Source organism: Musca vetustissima, unplaced genomic scaffold (assembly GCF_032173495.1).
Source record: "Musca vetustissima isolate MV318-11 ecotype Yass unplaced genomic scaffold, APGP_CSIRO_Mvet_v1 utg704, whole genome shotgun sequence".
In the NCBI taxonomy this organism is placed as follows: Eukaryota; Metazoa; Arthropoda; class Insecta; order Diptera; family Muscidae; genus Musca; species Musca vetustissima.
In genome coordinates this window covers 1,380,597-1,394,661 of record NW_026876336.1, presented here as the reverse complement: position 1 = coordinate 1,394,661, position 14,065 = coordinate 1,380,597, and the positions used below count along the sequence as shown (strand labels likewise).

At 30.5% G+C, this 14,065-nt stretch overlaps 2 protein-coding genes across 3 annotated transcripts in view; one reads left to right on the top strand and one right to left on the bottom strand.

The window, feature by feature from the left end:
- The window catches only part of LOC133338861 (insulin-like growth factor 2 mRNA-binding protein 1), a 123,539-nt gene that overhangs the window by 109,374 nt on the left and 100 nt on the right, over window positions 1-14,065 (bottom strand). The gene's annotated exons all lie outside the window — the stretch shown is intronic.
- Window positions 2,722-13,980, top strand: LOC133338870 (sodium/potassium/calcium exchanger 4). Its single transcript, XM_061546992.1, has 8 exons — window positions 2,722-2,798; window positions 11,420-11,575; window positions 12,272-12,579; window positions 12,650-12,881; window positions 12,959-13,105; window positions 13,180-13,413; window positions 13,479-13,580; window positions 13,642-13,980. Exons 1-8 carry the CDS (start codon window positions 2,735-2,737, stop codon window positions 13,956-13,958), a joined length of 1,560 nt encoding a protein of 519 aa, XP_061402976.1. The 5' UTR covers window positions 2,722-2,734; the 3' UTR covers window positions 13,959-13,980.

Sequence of the window (14,065 nt, the reverse complement as noted above, 5' to 3'; positions counted from 1 at the left end):
GACACCATCACCACCCACATAACACAAATTCCTATTCCACCCCTCAGGGTTCACATGAGATTCGAATGCCAACAAAATAATAAATGAAGTCTATTCCTATTTTTTATGATTTGTCAAAGTGTCATTAACACAATTAGGCTACTACCGATAATGGGATCACTTCTCGTTTAGATTTAGGTACTCTGGCGAATTTAGTTTATTGGCACAACAATCTATCAAACCATGGTAGGTGCTGATAAAGAAGTCAATGCAAAAAAAAAATATGTCTACTGGGTATCGAATGAACATGGCTTATCATTGAATATCAACAATCAATTATACCAAGGGCTTTGAATAAATCCCTCTTTAATTATGCCGAAACATGTTTTTATTTTATTATCTCTTTTATAAAAACGGCTCTATATTACAAGTAAATGAATGCAATCAATAAGCCAAGGATTAATTGTGAAAGATGGAATTTGTCATCAGTCGCATTCATAACCACAAACTATTTTGGAAATAGACCTTGAAGGATTTCTATATTAGTCATACAATCATCGATTGATTCTAGCCATTCATGGAATTTAAAACCACCAGATAAGCGATATTTCACATGTTGCCTCCATCGAACTAACACTGCTGGTGGTGATGGTGGCTGCTGCTTCTTAGATCATAAATCTATTTACGATTTTGACATAGATATCGTTCGGTGGAAATGTTTAAATTAGAATTGTGCATAAATTATTCAACAAAAAATAAAACAATGATAAAATAAACCATAAGCATTAATATAAGTAATAAATAAATTTATTTTCTATCTCTATGAACGAGGTTAGCTTAATAAGTTAGTAAATTACTAACAAAATGAGTCAGCTCAAATGACACTGAGAAAAATTCACATTCTGGATGACAGCCATAAATTTTTGTAATATTTTTACGTGCGAGAGCTAAGTATTTTTTACTGACTGAGTATTTTTTACTAGATGTTTTACTAAATGTTCCAAAAAATTCCAAAAAAAATAGAAACAATACTGTATTATTGCAATTTTGAATTACCCCGAAAACAAGCAAAAATTGTAGTCAAATTAAAAAAGAATGAAAACAAAAATTTATTTCTCCTCACGAATTTTGTACGAATTGCCACAAAGTTTTTTATTTTCTTTTTTATTAATTTCTATTGCAGGGCCTCATCTGTCAAAATCGCGACTTAATATTTGCTTTGGGAGACATCATTTGTCATAACAACATTAATTTGGACTGCCTATCTATGGCCATTTCCAATGTAGGTATGTATATTCAATTGAACATATTTCCTTACAAATTGCTCAACCCCCCCCATTTTGCTTATTTAAGAATTTACATTTTCTTGTTTCCTTATCAAAATTGCACCTGTAGCAAAAGATTTATTGATACCTAAAATTTCAGCTATTACGCTGATTTTTGACCACCTAACACCACTAGGGGCTATCATACAATTCGAAAAAAATCAAGCGCAAAGCGATAACATAAGATACGAAGACACCTCCAGTCGTCAGTGATTTATAGCGATCTAAATGCGTCACTGTTGAAGTCTTTGACATATCGCTAAATATTTTTATTTCCATTTCTTAGGGGTATTTATTTCAATACAACTTTTCTTGGTGCGGCTATGTCAATGGCAAATCTTAACTGGAGAATTGAATGGGGCATATATCAATAATACCAAATCTCCCGAAATTAGAAAAAAAATCAGTTTTGCCCCTCCGATTGATGGGCCTTTTATCACATTGTCGGCAATACTCTGCGCAAATAATTTCACTCTCCAAATTCGTTTTGCTGTAGTTATTGTTCCTACTACTACTGTTTTTGGATGTTTCGTTTTTGTTTGTTTTCCTTTTTGGCGGACCCAATTTATCTACAACTGATATCGCTAAAATGTCTCCGGTCCAACCGATAATACCGATCAACTTGAGAGGGCTGGCAAATCGGTGGTCGCACGATTGTCGCTTACGAGTTAACGAACTGTGCGTAATCATTCGAAAAACAAAAAACCGATGACAGACAGATATCAGCCAACCACGGCGACCACCAACACTTGCTCAGTATAAACGCTGCCGATAGCCAGCCAGCTAGCTAGTTGGCCGAGTATAAAATTAATAAAACAACACGGTCTGATTTTATTCTCATCAATAGTGGCCGTAAAGACGTTTGTCCTGATTTCCGACAGAAAAGTAGACGCGGTGTGGTAAAAAAAAGAACCAAAAACAGTTAAACGTTGTAAATTAAACACAATTGGTTATGTTAGAAAAATTTGCGGATTTACAAAACGTCGTTGATAAGACAAAATCGATGAATACCAGCGCCGTAGACGCCAAACCATAGACGGTTCTTGTACTTTTGTTTATTTCCAAAACAAGAAGAAATAAACAAAACTGGTTTGAATTTCCGGTTAGTTCGTTGTGCCCAAACCGAAAGCGGAAACGGTGAAAATTTGCAACGAAAAATCATGTTTTGAAAAGCTTCGACAAAAGCTTAAAACATACTGGTGTTAAAATTCACTAAGCTAAGACTAAAGCTTGTATTGTTTATTTTGGAAGCTGTGTAACGGTGATACTGGTTCGGTGAACAAAAAAAAAATAAAACGAAACGAAAACAATTTGCTTCTCGTCTCCAAGCGTTTTCTGAAATCGAAAACATTTTTGAAAAGTAAATTGAAAAAAAAATATTGTCCAATAATAAATAAAATTAACTACATTGAAGCATGTTTACGAAATGTATGCTGCACTTGGCTGTGCTATTTTTAATATTTGCCCATCCATCAGCTGTCCATGGATCTAATGGTGAGTTTAACATACAAGCATTTTAAGATTTTTTCTAACATATACAATTGATTTCATTTAATTTAATATTTATAAGTGGAAGTCTTGACCTGATACAGTGTTTTTTCTCATATTAAAAACTGAAATAGCAGATCAAAAAATCATTTGTTTGTATTTCGGGGTTGTATACAACTGCCGACGGAAAACTTATTCCGTCATCATATGAAATGCTTTAAAAGTTCTATATCCAATTTTTTTCTTCTTTGGGTCATAATTTTGGGAGCAATTTGGGAAATTTGTTTTCCTTAACAGAAGAAGTTTTTTTCATACAATATATGTACGAATTCATATATTCATAAATTAGCCAATATTTTATTTTTTAATATACGCATTTCAAGACGTCAACAATCATTTATCGTGGTATCCTAATAACAATGGAAAAATTTACTTCAAAGTTGTAATTCTAGTTTTGTGGAATGTTTTCATTAAATTAAAATTTAAAATATTTTAAGAACACTACTCCTATTATTCTCAATCCTGGTTCATAAATGACCCATTCATTCGTATCTGGCTTATTGGATTATACAACAATTTTCATTTATTTGAATTTGTAATATCCATGATTCACTACCAAGACCTAATACTCCACTGGAAATTCAAATTAAATTTTGAGATGTCATGTATGCACAGACTTTTAAGTGAAAATTTTAATTTAATATTTAGAAAGACCATTTGGATTTTCAGCCAAATTAGATTTTTAATTGTTAATTTATAAGAATAACCAATTTATGGTAAATTCCAATTACGCTATGTAGATATGATGACAGTAAATTAGCTATTATAGGAAAGTTAAAAATATAAAGTCATTTTTCAGAATAAAATTCCAACAACTACAACTTAAGTACTTGTCAAAAACGAGAAATGACAATAACAACTACAAAAGTCGATTTTTTAGCCTTTTTTGCTTTTTCGTTGATAGCAATGATAAAGCAAAATTAGATTTTCTATTTTTATTAATATACACTTTAAATGATATAATAATACTTAAAAGTACAGAAAAAATAAATAATTATTTCAAAGGAAACGTTAATGTTGCCAACTCAAAACAATAACCGATTAAATCATTAATATTTTGGTTGATAGCAAAGTAGGTGAAATGGCAAAGATTCTATGTGATTTGGGGTATATCCCCGCAACGACAATACTTAATTTTCTTAGAATTCGCCAAGAAGAACAAATAGGTGCTGACGTTTATGTATTTGTAATTAATACGCGAACAATTAACAAAGCTACTTTATTAAATGATTCTAATCGAGTTATGTATTTAAGAAATTTGCTAATTGGATTCTAGAAACCCAAAAAAACTATCTACATAATAATTTTTTAATATATGTTAGATTTTAAAATAATTATGCAAGAGAAATTTCTATGGAATAACCATTAAATAAAAGTAATTAAGTCTATCCACCATCAATTACCTGGCCTTGTAAATTACCAAGTTTTTTTGTTTTATTTCAAAGTTCATAAAGATGAAATACAAAAATACAAAGAACAACAACAAGACAATATTTATCAATAAATTTCCAATTGCATTGTATGGGAATTATATAGATAGATACTCTCGTCTGAGTACGGAGTATACAAATTACGTTTACTATTTGTTTTGGCGCCCAACATTTGTTGCCAGTTACTTTGGTTATCTCAACGCGCTTTGGGAATTGCAATTACAGCAAAACAAAAATTCCCATCACTTAAGAACGTTTACGTCGTATCTCCTCCTATTTTTTTTTTTCGTTTGAAAAAAAAAAACATCGTCATTGCAATATTTTATTTACCAAAGTTTAAAATTGAATTAATTAAAAGCCCTTCTAACAAAAGGGTCTATACAAAATTAACGAATAAATTTGTAATGCATTTTCAAATATTAAAAGGGGAATTATTGAAGGCAGATGTCAAGGTGTTAACATTTTTAAACTGAAATTAGATAGCATTCACGCTTTTTGAACAGATGGAAACTTTTAGTTTTCAGTAAAAAAGGGTGTTGTATTTAGTTTTAATAATATTAATACATTTCAATAATTTTAAATGCAACTATGTCAAATTTCCAACAATAGTACCGTTTATTAATGTTTTTTAATAGTAAAACTAGGAAAAGTGCGGAATGTTAAAATTCGTCTAAGAGTACAGAGAGAAAGAAAATAAAAGTCATGATGTTTTTCGTATTTTTGTAAGTGCCTCTTTATTTAAAATCTAAGTGCTCCTATATCGAATTCTTATCACATGTTCTACCACCGTGGTTTAATCTTTTGTAAAACTTTTATTACCAATTATTTCAACAATTATATCATTAAATTTACTATCACTCCTAACCAAAGGATACAATCTAAATGTTTTACTGGTTGTAAGGGGAACTTTTTTGTGTAACTCTTTGTAGAAGTAAAACATATAATAATTAAATCAAATAGCTTCATTACATCGAAGTTGTACAACAGACACGACAACAGTAAATCGTAAAAAATTGATAAGGTATCGGACAAACATACGTATACGTATGTATGTATACGACTTATGTCAGGTAGATATGCTAGCTAGGCCTACACCTGTAAACCACCTGAAGTGGGGGATTTTTGTTTTGCAGCTCAGTTTCAATGTGAATGTCAATGGCAATTTAATCAATGTTGCATTGATTCAAATGGGATTTTAGTAAACTCCATTTATTGATTTCCATTAAACTATTTTCTTGATAAGGTATTTTTTTTTCTTTTCAATTTTTTTGTTTTTTTTGTATGTCTTGCAAACAAAATTGCATTTCAAACAATTATGTTTTCATATTTAAAATTCAATGTTGAATTCTTTAGAAATATATTATTTCAAGATCTTTCATCAACAAAAAAGACGACCAACAATAGTAAAAAACCCCAAACAATTGAACTTTGAATATTTCAAGTATTTTCAGCCAATTGAGTGTTTTATAATCGGCCGACCGGCAAAACATTAATTCTCACCACAGCACGTGTCACGCAATAATCATGTTGTTTATTTGCTTTAGCAATTCTTTGATAAATCAACAAATCAAATAAACCGCATAGAATACAACAACAATATAAATATATAAAACAAAAGAAAAATTCAATTATTTTTTTCACACCCCCAATCGACATACTGATATGATGTGAAAATATACATAAATACATAGAAATATTTTAGGAGCCAGCTGGCTTTTGTTTAGACAATTAAAGTTCAATCAACAATTATAATAAATTAAATGAAGATGTTAGTGTCAAGAATATATATATATAATATTACAGGCAAAATTACTCAAAATTCCATAAAAACAAATTTCGAATATATGATTTAATATATTCCTGCAGGTATTTCCGTATACTTTATACGATCTAACTTGGAAATACCTAGTGAATGTTACATTTTGTATACTCGTTCCCGATATTTTTATTTTTTTGAATGAAAAGAAATATTTCAAGTAGCTTAAATTTATTTTGGAATTTACACAAATGTTTTATTGTTTTGATCTTGAAATATATATATATATATATATATATATATATTTTTTAATGATAAACAGTAATTGATATGCAAATGAATATTAATAATATAGATGACATACACAAGAATATAATAAACAATGTTATGATTAAATATTGCTGCCATTTATAAACTGGATCATATTTATAAAAACAAAGAAACCCCGATTTTTTAAGGAAAAAAGAATTTTTTTACTTTGTGTTTTAAAAATAAAAATTAATATATCGTTATAATGTGTACATGGTGAACCACCCTAATCAACATAAAAATATATAAGCATGCAACTATTATAAACAGTCAATAAATTATGAGATGGCTAAGAAATAAATTCCCCCGAAATAATCACATTGATATTGAAAATCATCATTACAAATTTATTACACTGTTTCCAACATTTTTCCAAAATTCGGACATGAGTGTCCTAATTTTAATATAACTGCATTGTAAGCACTTTTTTGGTATGAGAAAATCAATTTTAAAATAAATTATCAGTTAATAGGAGAAGAAAGTGGAGAATGGGTCAATCGTATGTCAAATAACTTGTTTAGGTTATTCATTCTTCAATTTACAGTTTTGAAATCCAAAAATTTAATAGTAGAAATTCGAAAAAAAGAATTAAAAATTAGCAGATTTTTTTTCAAATTCGATACTTGAAATGATCTTTTAAGACAAATATGTCAATTGTATATTTATAACTTTTGATCTACAAAATGAATATCCAATCATGCTCATAATAAATATTGAACGAAAATATTAACCGATTGTCCATGGTGTTGTCAAAAAAGCTTTTATATTTGTACTTTTGTTTTTGTATAAATAAATTTCAAGAAACTCATATTCGACGGGGAAATTCAGCTTCTAAGTAGATAATAACATTTGCTTTTCAATTGTTTTTGTTTTGTTTTTTTTTTTTATTATTTTATTAATTGTTGTTGTAGCTAAGATTGTTTTGGTTTTCTTGCGCCAGCGCATGTGCCTTATTGTCTAGTCTAGTGTCTGGTTTTGTTTTGCCTTTGCACAAAGTTCAGTTTGAGTTTGAATTTCGGTTTTTTTTTTCAATTATTTTTATTTTAGTCTGCCGTTGACGTATAAAACTAACGATAAGTTTAAAGTAAAGGTTTATTTACACTTGAAATGCTCAACAGTCAATCAGACCGATAGCGGATCGATCGATATCTCTCTGTCGTTTACTCGGATCGTATCAAATTGAGTTGGAATATTTACCAGATATGAAGAGTACGTGAATCGCGAACGGCATACACAAATTAAGAATTGAAGTATTTACTTCGTTGTTGTTATTGTTGGCATGAGTTTTGAACATAAAAATCATTTTCCAGTGTAAACAAAAAACAAAAAAAAAAAAAAAGATATTATTACATTGCTGTGTGAGTGTACACTATAAAATTGTTTTAGCCTTTGTGGTAATGAATTGAAAAAAAGTAATAATAATTGTAAATAAAGCATAATAATTAATCGTTTTACAAAATAATATCAAACTAAAGGCAAAAATCAACCACAATCACTATTCTCGTCTCAAAACCAATAAACTAAAAGAAGAAAATGTGTTATTAGTATTGGCTAATGGTATTAATAACTCATTTAAAAAACCAAATATGAGTCCAATAACGAGACATCCTAGTCAATGTGATTAATTTAATAAATAAATAAATAAACGATTACTTAAACAAAGTTTAAAAAATGGATTTACCTTGGAGAAGGTGGTGGTATTTTGTGGGTAAATACTTTTTTATATTCTCAATATTATAAAATTAAAATACATTTTTATAGTTCCAATAAATATTTATTCTAATTAACAAAGACTTTGTAAAAGTCATGACATGAAAATATTACTTGTGCTATCATCATATATTGTTTTTGCCCCCACCCCTGCCTTGCAACCAACGTTTGAACCATGGCATTGATTTCTTTTTTATGCACCTTTGAGGTAATCTTTGAAAATAAAATTTATTTTGTTTACAAATATCGTTCTAGGCAGCCGCAAATTGTTACAGTTTCGACAATTTTATTGGCTTTTGTTCAAAATACAATAACGTGATTTTGTTTTAATAAAAATATATATGTGCGAAATTATATGTTAATGACCGCAATGATGGTAACAAATCAAGCTCAAAGACTACAATAAAATTCAAATAATAATGTGTTTAACTAAAAAGGAATAGATAAGTTGCAAAATTCTTTGTTTAAAATATTTATTTATTATTTTGGAGTTGTCTTTCCATAATTTTGATTATTATTCGCAATATTTATGGAATAGTTTTTTTAAGAATCTGAGAATTTTTATAAGGATATAATTATCTAAAAATAATTATCTCCAAAACAATCAAATTCCCATTATCTTAATTATTTTACTATCGGTAGCCTCGATATCACAAAACAATATTAGCATATTGTCATAAAAGTACCCATAACATTTTATGGTAAATAATGATGGTAAAGTACCCACACTATTTCCTTATTGGAGTGGAAGCAATGCTCGTCATTATTTTCCCCCTAACAAAACTGACCTACCTTTCCTAGCAAATCTCTAAAAATAATCGCATGATTAATTTCGAACTGTTTACACTTTGCGCAATAACTTCTTATCGAGTCTCATAAACTTTGTATCTGGAGAAAAAGGTATTTCCACCGAAATAGACGATAGTCTGGCAGACATTTCTTTATTTCATTCTCTCGTCTAATTTTATGCCACATAATTGATCGGTAAAGTGTCTGGAATGTATGGAGACAGACTTTTGTTTTTATTTTCATTGTTTTCGGTAATTTGCTTTGCTTTTTAGAGCTTTATGGTATTTTATATGGCCCATTTAAAAAGAACAATTAACTTATCTAAAGCAATTCTCCTTTAAATGTCAATAAATACTGACAAAATACTAAAATAATTATAAACTTTTACAAAAAAAAAAATTATTTAATTTAATAGAAAAATGATGAATGATAATGGAGTGAATTTAAAAATTTCCTCAAAGTGTTATCAATTGTTAAATTGTATACAGTTTGGTGGCAGGTAGAGTATATATTTTGTTTTTCATTTTCAAGAACCATGACGGATGGCTTAGTTTTTTGCGTGCTATCAATATTTGCAACATTTTTCGGCTTATTTTACTAATTTTAATCGGTAATGTCGTTAAATTAATTATTATTAATGTTGGTTTCATACCAGAAAATTAATAATTGCTTTGCAAAATCAATACCAAGATATTAAATAATAAAATAATTATTTAAAATTTTGAATAATTATTTGAATCCAGGGATCATTTGAATGTATGGGATCATATTATTTAATATTTAAAAATATAGTGTTTTACACATTTTCCGCAAAAAATGTCTTTACCAGGACGATATCTCTTTGTTTACTTTTTACTATTTTTTATTCAATAATAAATAAAATAATGCAATGACCATTCTAACTTTAATTATCAATAAAAGTTTACAGGCAGTCTGGACATAAATGTTCATATCTTGCGGCTAAGTTGCAATAATTCGCCCAATAAATCGTTTAAATGTAAATAAAAACAACAGCAGATACTAATTTTTTCAATAGACAGAATGTCAATACAATAGACAGAACATTTATTCTGTTTATTAGCTATCAATTACCTTAGGTAATTTTTAAATAAATTTCTAATATAGTTTATTATTAATAAAAGGATATGGTTTTAAGATAACGAGCTTTTTATTAACATACATATACTCAAAGAATCCCAATTATTCATTTTACTACGATACGACATTTCAGCACCATTATCCCCAAGGCCTATTAATATGGTCATCCAGGGAAACCATTATTGTGTATTTACATTCATTATGAAAACGTAAAAAAATTCAAATTGTTGACATTATACTTGAGAAAAAACAGCGGGCTTCCGCTTGCTGGGTGACCTTATTAACAGATCTTGACCGTCCCTATTAAAAAAACCAAAATAGAATTCGAAAATTCTCGGTAAAACAATTTTAAATATTGTTCCTTTTTGCAGTTTAGTAAAATTAAAATTATTTAATTTCGATCAGCCATTTAATGTCGGGATACAAACTATTTTATTTTCCTATCGAAGTAAGTCTCGTCTAACAAGCCATAGTGTGGAACAAAATTATTTATGTTTCATTTCCCTTAGAAATGGTATTTTTGATTATATTTCTCAAGTGCAGCAGATGCAGCTAACGGTCCCAAAATGCACCTCATTTTTAATACGGCATTTCAAAAGAAATCTGTCCAGCATATTATACATTACGTCTCTATAAAAAATATCTCTATAATTATCAATAAATCGTTAAAATAGTTCAAAAGTTTCACATTTCAAATAGAAAAATTCTTAGAAAATATTTTCCCAGGAATGTATAAATTAAACTTTAAAAAAAACAATCCGACTACTATCTTTCTTATTAAGTCTATCGACGTTAATCTAATTTACTATTAAATTGAATTAATTGACCATTTTTAAATAATTATAACTCTATGTGTCATTGCCTAGTAATTTAAACACCAGTTTCTAGAGACACTTGCGTTCTGCTAGCACTTATCACTAAGAAATGGTATGACAATGAATTGTATTAGATAAATATACGATATATGGTTTCCCCTTTTGTTGATTGCTTTGAGATTATTTCAATTGTCAGTTGCACGACGCCTCTCAGCCAACAACCACACCTTTGGCAAGATAATTGTTCCGCAGAAACTAGAACTAGTGGTAACAGACTATCAGCCGTAACTCGAAAGTGGTAACAGTTTTTCACCTCGTATCTATTGAAGAATTAGAATTTGCAACTCTCCTCGATTATTACATTTGTAAGGAAGACGACACTCTCACCGACGGTTAGATTATGGAATACAACAGTACATACTTCTGTACTCACTTTACGATACATTTAACTGTCCAACACCATGCATTAATGTAATACCATCAATCATTTTCACATAATGAAATGTTCCCAAAAAATACGTATGCACATACATAAATATTGTGCTGTCATTCATGTAAAAGACTGATTATAATTTTATCACTTAATTCCAAATGCACACACACACATATACGAGATAACTAATAATTTTGATTTTTCTCCTTTTATATCTTTTTTTTCAGAAAACAATGGATCCCTGACACAGCACACACAAAATAATTTTGAAACATTTTTGCAAAATTTCGAAGATTTTGTTGCTTTAAACGGAGTTAGCCGGGATGTGTGTCCCGATGAACCAGAAGCATCACCGCTGGACGATTTCCCAGAATTGTTTACAGGTAAAAATCACACCTAACAAACTTTGCGTACCGATAAATCAAAACTTTACCACTTGAAAGATAGTCAAATATTTAAATTAAAAACCAATCGGCACCTAACCACGCCTGTACATATCTCGGTTAAATTACTACATATTCTAATGATATGACTTGCGTCAAAAACTTCACAGACAAATGGAAGACATGCCTCTGTATAAGTCATCAATAATTGTCGCCTCATTGCAGCAGCAGCAGCAGCAGCAAAAACAATATTTTTGCTCTGAAGAAGTTGAAGTTATCGGTTATATGATAACATATCTCAGCCCTGATTACTGAGGAGTCAATTGGAGGGAGTCAAGTGTTCCTGATATTAACTCGTCACCAATTTTTTTTTCGAAAAAAAAAAAAAACAATTTTAAAATATTTAAAATGGCGGCAACATTTTTGATAACTTATAACCAAACAAATTAATTATTTTTTAAAATGACAAGACCTAGTAACTAGCCAGGGAGGCCAAGTTAGGAAATCTCAAATCACGTGAAGCGATTGGAGCAGTGATTTAAAAACAGGAGATTCGTTAATCGAAGATAACTTGTATTTGTTATTGATTTGTGATAACTCATAGCCTGACAACTAATTTCGACAAATTTGAAAATAATTTTAAAGCTAGATTCGTATCAGTTAATTTATTTTGTTTTTGATATCTTTTCTTTCCAGTTGAACAATTGCGTCAAGGCTGGGTTGTTCTGCATGTCTTTGGCGCTATTTACTTCTTTATTTTATTGGCCACTATTTGTAATGACTATTTCTTACCCACCGTCGAATGTATTTGTGAGGATTTGAATTTGTCCAAAGATGTGGCTGCCGCCACCTTTATGGCCACCGCCACATCTATGCCGGAATTCTTTACCAACACCATCAGTACCTTGTTAACAAACTCGGATATGGGTTTGGGTACAATTATCGGATCACTTATGTTCAACACCCTGGGCGTAGCCAGTGTGGCTGCATTGGCCATCAACAAGGTAATAGCAAATCCCTGGATTTCTTTTTATTTTATTTTTGATAACGTCATCATCATTTCTTCATTTGTAGCCTGTCCAATTGGATTGGTGGCCCATTGTACGCGATTGTTTCATCTATGGCTTGAATACAATTATTCTAATTGTATTGGCTTGGGGTGGTAACATTACATTTGTGGAATCCTGTGTAATGATGGGCTTCCTGGTGATATATTATTTGGTTACGTTCAACAACAACAAATTCATGCCTGCCATACGAGTATTTGTGGAAGACAAATTGAATTGCTGCATCTCAACAAGATACGGTATGAGAATCCCTAACATTCTTCTGTATGACGAATATTTCAATTTAATTTTCCTGTCTTTATTAAATTTCTTTCAGATCTCACCGAACCTCCAGAGAACAGTGCCAAGGCTAAATTGCCTTTGAAAAAGGATCCATTGACTGGTAATGGTTTGTTTGTGGTTAACTTACCAGAAAATACCAATTCCATGTCGTCGCGTGTCCAACTTACACACTCCAAGAGCTGTAAGTATAATAATCATATTGAAATTAGGCCTTGAGGTTTCCAATAACTAACTTCTTTCCGCATTGTGTACTAGGGGATGGCGAAGAAGCATCTATGGAACTGCCAGCTAAACTATTCGCATTGCCTCGCGGTGAATCTAAAGTCATGAAATTCTGGTGGGCATTCACATTCCCAATTAAATTTGTCCTGAGATGTATTATTCCTCATCCAGTCCAGTACCGTAAATTGTATCCACTTTCGTTCATAATGTGCATCGTTTGTATTGGCGTTAATGCTTACATGATTGTCTGGACCTTAACAGCCTTCGGTATGTGAAGAAAGCAACTGTCTGTTTTTACTAGAATATTTGTAATTAATTCGATCTTCGATTAGGTGTTGCAATTGGAGTACCAACAATTATTATGGGTCTCACCTTCTTGGCTGCTGGTTCCACAACACCTGAAGCTGTTTCCAGTGTAATATCTCTAAGAAATGGTAAGTATTTCAGACAACCTTGAAAGTAATGATGTACTGACTAATAATTCCGTTCCCATAGGTGAAAGTGGTATTGGTGTATCGAATTCTCTTGGTGCCAACTCCTTGGCCATTCTCTTGTCATTGGGTGTACCATGGTTCATTAAAAATTGCATTCATTTTGGCGAAGCTCAAAACATGATCAATGTCGCTGCCCAGGGCATCGAGTACAGCATATTCATTTTGATGCTTTGTACTTTGGCGCTTTTCCTTGGTCTCAGCTTTACCGGCTATCGTCTCACCAAACGACTAGGCGCTATTTTACTCACAGTCTATACCGTATTCATAGTGTTGCAGATCTTGATCGAAATGAATGTATTCTTCCCCAAGAAATGCTAACGCCAATCTATCTAAGTATTTTAGATGTACCTTACACATTAGATAATTTGTAAATTTAATTAAGACTGTTTAGTTTATAAACAATAACAAAGGAAACTTCCATGTCA

Coding starts and splice junctions, on each gene's coding strand:
- LOC133338870 (XM_061546992.1), top strand. CDS start 2,735: ATGCTGCACTTGGCTGTGCTATTTTTAATATTTGCCCATCCATCAGCT. Junction 12,580..12,649: donor CTGCATTGGCCATCAACAAG/GTAATAGCAAAT, acceptor CTTCATTTGTAG/CCTGTCCAATTGGATTGGTG. Junction 13,581..13,641: donor TGTAATATCTCTAAGAAATG/GTAAGTATTTCA, acceptor CCGTTCCCATAG/GTGAAAGTGGTATTGGTGTA.